Source organism: Lipotes vexillifer, unplaced genomic scaffold (assembly GCF_000442215.2).
Source record: "Lipotes vexillifer unplaced genomic scaffold, Lipotes_vexillifer_v1.1 scaffold1122, whole genome shotgun sequence".
Classification (NCBI taxonomy): Eukaryota; Metazoa; Chordata; class Mammalia; order Artiodactyla; family Lipotidae; genus Lipotes; species Lipotes vexillifer.
In genome coordinates this window covers 1083715-1091527 of record NW_006798649.1, presented here as the reverse complement: position 1 = coordinate 1091527, position 7813 = coordinate 1083715, and the positions used below count along the sequence as shown (strand labels likewise).

At 55.5% G+C, this 7813-nt stretch overlaps 1 protein-coding gene across 7 annotated transcripts in view; it reads right to left on the bottom strand.

The window, feature by feature from the left end:
- The window catches only part of NFASC (neurofascin), a 187097-nt gene that overhangs the window by 31879 nt on the left and 147405 nt on the right, over positions 1-7813 (bottom strand). For 2 of the 7 annotated variants that reach the window (XM_007470668.1, XM_007470670.1), the window contains exons 14-20: positions 7623-7747; positions 6668-6712; positions 5320-5421; positions 4832-5029; positions 3942-4012; positions 2373-2595; positions 358-473 (exon numbers count right to left, since the gene is read on the bottom strand). In XM_007470668.1, the coding sequence (XP_007470730.1) occupies positions 358-473; positions 2373-2595; positions 3942-4012; positions 4832-5029; positions 5320-5421; positions 6668-6712; positions 7623-7747 (880 nt within the window). Of the gene's footprint in view, positions 1-357; positions 474-2372; positions 2596-3941; positions 4013-4831; positions 5030-5319; positions 5422-6667; positions 6713-7239; positions 7748-7813 lie in introns of those variants that run through there. The other 5 variants (XM_007470671.1, XM_007470672.1, XM_007470673.1 and 2 more) reach the window with 3 other exon arrangements.

Genomic DNA, 7813 nt, shown 5'->3' with positions numbered 1-7813 from the left:
GGCCTCTCACTGTTGTGGCCTCTCCCGTTGCGGAGCACAGGCTCTGGACGCGCAGGCTCAGCGGCCATGGCTCACGGGCCCAGCCGCCCCGCGGCATGTGGGATCTTCCCCGACCGGGCGCGAACCCGTGTCCCCTGCATCGGCAGGCGGACTCTCAACCACTGCGCCACCAGGGAAGCCCTCTGGGTATATTTTTGAACAGCTAACCCTAGACATCATCTTCTTGAACCAACTTTGGATCCAACAGCTATCCCAAGGGACCCCTTCCAAATATCTTATGGCCCGCATCTGCTACCCCCTCGCCCTGGTTAGCGAGCTGGGTGGTTAGCGAGCAGGGCTTGGAGCTGGCTTCCTCACTCGGTACTCTCTGAGCTGGCCCTGGACCGTGTCGGAATAGACGCGGTTCCACTGAAGGCTGATGGCTGTGCTGTTCAGGACTCGGATTTTAACATCAGTGGGTGCAGCCCTGGGATCTGCAATGTGTTGGGACAGAGAGCTGGTTATGCAGGCGGGGCTGGGCCCCCGACTCCAGAGTCCCCTCCGACTTGTTCTCTGCTGGCCTGCACCTCCAGCCCACTCTGGACACTGGGTACTCCCTGAGGGCAGGGGCCATGCCTCCTCCACCAGCCTGGACTTGGAAGAGTGTGGGGAGGCTCAGGACAAAAGGGCGGCAGCACAGGTGGAGGGCTCTGCCTACACATTTAGAGGGCAATTATGTGCAACCGTCACACAGAGTCTCTGTTTGCCCCTCCATCCCACTGGCCACCCTTCCCCACCCTGCTTCAGGTCCCGGGAGGCTTGTCCTCTCTGGACCGTGTCAGCGGGGCTCCCCTGTTCTCAGGCTTCCAGATGGGTCTGCCCAGCAGGAGATAGCAACAGGAGCTCCCAGGGCAGGAGAGGGAAGATGGTATCTATTCCCCTGGCTGCCTCTTTGCGGGGAGGCAGGATGACAGTAGTGCACACCTCTACACAAGGGCAGCCCTCGCTGGCCATGGTAACTCGCCCGCCGCCAGCCCCTCAGGGCCAGAGCGGTATAACAGCATCCTGCTGTTGCTGGCGCTCCAGCTGGTTTGCTGTACCTTGCTGCTGTCCCTCTTAACCCTGTCCTCACATTAGAAATAGTCCCCTTTGAGTGGCATTTATTTCCTGCCAGGGCCCTGCAGGAAACGTTACCTACAGACTAAAGACACCCTAACCAAGTTCAGGAAAATATTCTGATCCTGTGACTACTTGCAAAGGGAGGGCCACTCCTCCCTCCCCCAAAACTGGTTCTCACTCCCGTTTTCTCTACTCTGCTGCAAAAGCAGTTGTGCCCAATCCTCTCTAAAGCTTCTGCCGCAGGGGTACATGGATGCGATGGAAGCCGTGAGGTGGTCCGTCAAGTCCATGGCTAGATGCTGCCTTTTCCATACTCACCCTCCAGTAGTCCCTACCGTCTTCTGTCCGGAAGTGTCTGCCACCGTGCAGATGAGGAGTGGGACGGACGGAGGGCCTGCTGATCCCGTCTACTTATCTCCCAAGTGGGTCCAATACATAATCACTTCCAGGGAAGCGCCCAACCCTCACTTACTCCCATCTCACCGTTATGAACCCCTACTCCTGACCCAAACACACCAGGACATGGATTGCCCTGACCAGGAGGGGTGTCACCGACCCTGCTGCTTTGCTCAAAAGCCTACAGGATTGATGTGCTGGGGGCAGAGAGGCTACCACCATCTGGAAAGCCAGGCACATACTTCTGCATATATGCCCAGAATTGTGTTGATTTACCCAGTGACAGCCTCCAAAGAACTTCTCTTTTTGTGTTCAATTCCAAGGGCTAAGAGCGACACTGGGAATGTTGCAGTGCCTGGTCTGGAGCATTCCAGTCTGGGGCTCGGTGGACCTTGCTCCCTCAAGGATTCCCCTGGGGAGCCCAGGGAGGAGTCTGGCCTGTGGCCCTGCTTCCGGTGGAGGTGTCTAATTATGGCCCGTTGGGACGGATGGTCCATGGTGCTAGCAAGCCCTGGCAGTAAGGTAGATCAGAAGGCCTGGGTTCTATTTTCAAGCCTGACATTTGCTGTTGTGCAATATTGGCAGGGGTTTCCCTTGCAGGGCCTCAGTTTTCATGTCGATAAAGTGAGAGTATTGGACTAGGTGACGACGTTCAAGAATACTAACTAGTGTTCGGATGATACCATCTCTGCTCCCGGCATTACCTGGGGCCTGTCTGCTCTAGGTCACTGTAGGGGATTTCTCTTCCCTGGGAACTGGCTGTCCTCCCAGGATGCTCTCGGAAGACCCCCGACCCACCCTGAGGTTCCTGGTCTGTGAGGGTGGCCTGTGCAGCCCAGCCGTCAGGGTCCTGGGTGGGGACAGGGGAGGGTACTCACAATCTTCTCCGGAGTAACCGATGACAGTGTCTGGTTCAGGGCCCTTCCCAAAGTCATTTTCTGCCTGGACTCGGATCTCATAGGGCACGTAGACAGGGGTCTGCCCCACCACATAGCGGGAGCCCCACACAGTGACGTTGTTCCAGGTCTCTCGGGTCTCTCTCCGCCGCCACTTGACAATGTAGCGCAGGTTGGGGCCAAAGGCAGAGGTGGCGTTCATCGGCTGAGCAGGGGCAGATGGCAGGAGTGGAGAGGGTGCAGGCGAGGGAGGGGCCCAGGCCACCCACGGCTCGCACTCTTTCTGCGCCAGGCACCCTGCCCCAAAGTGCCCAACAGCGGCCAGCCCCCTGGCAGACTTGGGGAGGCCACGGCCCCCACTCTGAGTCCCCCTGGAGCCTGGAGTCCCGTGAAGCCAGCAGCGTGCAGATTCTCCACCCAAGCCCTAGTCCCTCTGATTCCACAGCCAGCCCCCCTGGCAGGTGCACAGGGAGCGAAAGCTTTATTGTCGACAGGACTCTTTCCTGTGATGGAGCAACCAGAAAACAAAATATGGACAGTGTCCAAAATATGGACAGTCAGAAAGGGGTGAGTTTGGTTCAGCCACAGCATGCCTGCTGCCAATGAACTCAAAATTCCAGATTTCAGTCCTACTTAATCCTTGCATGTCTGCCCTGTCCTTCCCAAAAGGCCGGAGCTGGGAGTGAGCACAACTCTTGTTTTTGTTCCCTAAGGGCCTGGTCCAGGAAGCAGTCCCCTGGGAGCCTGGAATACAGAGCCGTAGACCAAGAACCGACCCTTGCAAGGTCCTGCAAGACGAGTCCCGGTGTCTTAAGTCTGGGCTCAGCCCAGTTGCCAAGGCTGCTGTGAAACCAGGCTCTCCGAAGACGGGGATGGTCATGATTCCAAACTCTGTTATCTCCCTGTTTCCATTACTCACGTCAAGAGCACAAAAATGTTAATATTTCAGTGGCTGAATTTGCATCTCTTAGACTTGGAAGGGGTTTGGAAAAAAGTCATTTTGAGGCCACATATCCCAGTTTGGGTTTGGAAAATGTGGGTCAGTGAGCCGAGATGAAGATGAGCTTTTTCAATCCTGGCCCGGAGGACATCTTTTGAGTCACCTTGTCCATCCTGGACTTACAGATGGCTGGCACTGGAGGACCACTCAGAGGCTGGTCTCTCCCCACTCCCAGCAATCTCCAGTGATGGGCCCCCAGAACACACCAAAGCGAGGTACTGGTGTTTGGGCTAAATCTTTCCTATAGACTAATCTAAATTTCTCCCTCTTCTGAAGAAACCCATTGATCCTGCAGGGCTCTCTCTGATTTTGCCAGACTGACAGTCTCTGTTCCTTGGTCATCTCTGCTCCTGTCTCCTGTCTTAAATGTTGCTCTTAGACATTCTCCTGTTTGGTTTCTGGATGCTCAATGCAGAGACGAGCAGCCCCCGCACCAGCCAGGTAGTCTGAGCCACGCTGTGGCCTTGGAGTCACAGGGGTGTAAAGGGCGAGGGCTCCCAAGGCTGCGAGGCAAGCAAGCCCATCGTGGAGGGGCTGCGAGGGGCTCTTACCGTCCACGTGATCTCCATGTTGTTCTTTCTGGTCCCCTCTCCCTTCACATCAGAGGGGTTGGACTCAGGGGCTGGAATCCAAACGGATGCAAAGTTCAAGTACAGTCTGTGCATTACCAGGGCACAGTAAGCAACCTCTCCCCCCCAGCCTGACTGGTCCCTTCTACGCTCTGTCTTTTCTCAGCATCTCTCAACACGCTCTGTCCCATAAGCAGCTGAACTCGCTCTGCCACTTTCTCAAATGGATGATGTGCCTTCCTAGCTAAGATTTAAACCCCCCAAAGCAGGGATAATTTCTTTTGAATTTTAATCCCTTACAAGACAGCATTTATCATAAGGCTTTCCATACTTTAGATGATCAGTACAGCCAACTCAGTGTGGATTATCCCCTTTGTGGATTATCCACTAAGTATGTTTAATACCAGACTGGTTTACCGTGGCATTCAACAGTTTTGGGGAGCGTCTCCACCCTCAATGAACCAGCATGATTTTAGAAATCTAAACATTTCATTACCCAAGTGTGTTAAGAAACCTGGTGCAACCCCAGATTATATATTTCTACTGCAAATCTTTGCCATAGCTCTTCCCTTTAAAGCAGAGCATCAAGAATTATTCATAATATTAGTAATAATAAAAATGACAGTTAACTTTTATTGTGTGCTTGCTATATGCACATCACGGTAAGTACCCGAATCCCATTTTCGAACGTAATCCTCACAACAGCCCCATGACGGAGATAGTGTTATTATTCTCTGTTTCACAGATGAGGAAGCTGAGCCTTGGAGAGGTTAAGTAACTTGCCCAGATTCATGTGGCTGGGGACCGGGGGAACTCAGTCTGAACTTGGGGTACCTGGCTTCAGCACCTCCCGTTAGCCCTCAAGCACTCACGTGCTCCACTGGTTCGGTAGCGCTCGGACGGGAGGCTGGGATGGCTGCTGCCCACCTCATTGATGGCAATGACCCGGAACTGGTAGTTGACATAGGGGGACAGCTGGAGGATGGCTGAGTTGACACTGCCTGGGAACTTGGAATGGTCATGCCAGACCCCTGGCTGGAACTGGTCCTCTTCAAACTGGACAACGTAGTCTGAGGGGGCAAAGGAAGACAGGGCTGTTTGGGGAGCTGAGTTAGTGAGTTTTTTCTCAAGAGCGCTCCTTCATGGTTTCCATTAGTCTTTATAATCTCCCTTGGGTAGACAAAGGCACAGGTATTCTTCCCAAAACCCGGAAAGGGAAACCAAGGCCTCCACGTGTTCTGTCAACAGGCCAGGACACACGTCAAGTGAGGCCGAAGTGGGACCAGAAACCAGGGCCAGGCCTCCGGCTTCCGGGCTGCCGTCCCTCTTTTCTGGACAGTAGCGCAGGGCCCCGGCTGACCTGTGATGGGGCTGTTGTTATCGTCCCCTGGGATCCAGGTCAGTCTCACGCTCCTCTCGGCCAGGTCGGTGAGCTCCAGGTCCCGGGGTCGGTCTGGCCGTCCTGGCAGCAGAGGGAGAAGACACCACGCAGGCCTCCCGAGTTAGAGCCGGCCCGTCCCTGTGCTGGCCTCAGCCCTGAACACTGTCCCACGGACAGGACTCTGGCGGGCTGAGGTCACCACCGCAGGAACCAACCCCAGCCTGTGCCGGAGGGTCAGCACAGGGACCACCCCCTTCCCTCAGGGTTCAAGGAAGAACAAAGAGAGAACCCCGAATTCCACCCCCCCCCAAAAATATCAAGGAATGCAGGGCACAGGGAGAGCTGGGGCCAACCCACCCCATTGCTGTGGATGTTCTCGGAGTGCACGCATTTGGGAAATGCTGCCCTTTGCATTAGACCCATGTTCACAACCTTCAGGAAAACTGGTCAAGAAGCCTGGGATTTTGTCTCATTTTCTCATAATTATCTTCTACTCAGTGTGCCGAGGCTCTGAGGGGGCAGGAGCCCGGGGGGTGTTTGGAGAGCTGAGCAGGGCAGACCAGTTAAGGGAATAGAGGGGACAAAGACGGAGGACCAGGCCAGGGAGGAGACAGGGACTCAGTCTAGAAGTTTCAGTGATGGACAGCAGGAGAGAGGCCCTAACAGGGGTGGGGGCAGCACCTCTTTGGGGCTCCAGTCTCACCGGATTTCCTAAGTGTGTGTAAGTGCCCTCCTGGCCTGGGGATAAAGCCATCTGGCCGTTGACTGGTGAGGGTAGGCGTAAATTTTTTCTCCTATCCTGGCTCCTTGAGCCAGCTATTTCCACATTTTGGCTGGTTACTGGAAGGATCTGGAAGGTGAGTCACTGGAGCCCACATTCATGTGTGTTGCACACGAATGTGTGCGGATTGGAAATGGGTGTATAGTAGATGTGAAAGGCTGCAAAAAAGATGGGCCTACAGATAACTCAAAGCAAGTGGGTTTCCTGACTGAATACATTTCAGAGGCTAAGCTGGGGGGAAGAGAACAGGCCACCCCCAGGGAGTGGTGGGCATGGCCAGAGGTAAGGGACTGGGGACGCGGGGAGCGACAGCCGGACTTTGGAGCTCAGTCTGTGAAAGGAGCAGGAAGCCGGGAGTCGGGCTGTGATGGGCTAAGGTAGGTGACGTGGGCCTCTTCAGAGGAGTCAGATTTGGCAGGGAGCGGGGCAGGCCGCCCCTTGCCTGTACACAGCACTCCTGTCCGGCAGTGCTTTCCTCCTCCTGGACCCCTCCCTCCCAGACACCTCGAGTGCTTGGCGACGGTCCCCGGGATTAGTAGGAATTACCTTTGGGCAGGGCAGCCAAACGGTTAGTTGGAGTGGCCTGATCAGCTGCAAAGGTAAGATGGGTTATCCAGGTTAGCAGGTTATGTGGGGATAAAGGCGTTCTCGAAGGGTGGGAATAGGCAGCCAAGGCTTGAACAGCTGCCCCTGCACAGCTTCACCCCTCCCCCACTTCCATGGAGAGTGCCCCACCCTCACAAAGGCCTTCCTGTGCTCCCTCCACAGCTGGGGGCAGACACCCTGGGTCCTTCCTGTCCCAATGCTACGACTGTGCCTGGGCCCACTGTTCTCTGCGACCATTCAGGGACACTGCTGAGGGACAGGAGTACACTGAGAGTTATGGCAATAGGGGGCCCAGAGACAGCAGAGATGAGGAGGTGATTTGCTTCCCCGGATGGGAGAGGCTACGTCCCCAGGTCTGGGGTGGCTTAGTATTTACAGTCTGGCCTGGACACGAGGGGAGGCCAAGACAGGATCACCTGAAATGCACAGCACCCTGTGAAATCCCATCAGGAAAGGGGTGCAGAGAGGAAGGCTAGCAGAGGGTATCGGAAGGACAAACACAAAGTTCAGTCTTGCTTCAAGGATGGATTGTTTTAATTGACTTAGTGGTTTAGAGTTAGCTGTAAAGTTGGTAAAAATGATCCCAATGAGAACCCCCTGCCCATTTCCCTCTCTCCTTCAGGCACCCTTCAGGTGAGGATTTGGGCAAGTTAATGGTTCCATTCAGGAGGTAAGGCATCCAGCACAGCTTGTTCGGAAAGGAGCAGCTTCCTAACCCTTAAATCAGAAGGCAGGATCACCAGGCCCGGCTGGAGGATCACCAGGCCCGGCTGGAGGATCACCAGGCCCAACTGGCTCGCTGACCACAGGCTCTGCCCTTGGAACCGTCCTCCACTTCTCTGGCCTCGGGAAGTAGGGGGTGGGGATCAGCGCCAGTGTGGGCAGCGGCAGTTACCTAGCACGGTCAGGTAGGCCTTGGCCAGGTCTTGGTCCAGCTCGGTGCTGGCAACGCACGTGTAGCTACCCTGGTCCCGCTCGGCCACACCAAAGATGGTCAGGGAGTCCTCTTCCTTCTTCATCCTGCAAAGGTACCGGGGAGGGGTTGGGAGGAAGGCGAGGAGGGTGACAGTGAGTGGGGCAGGCAGC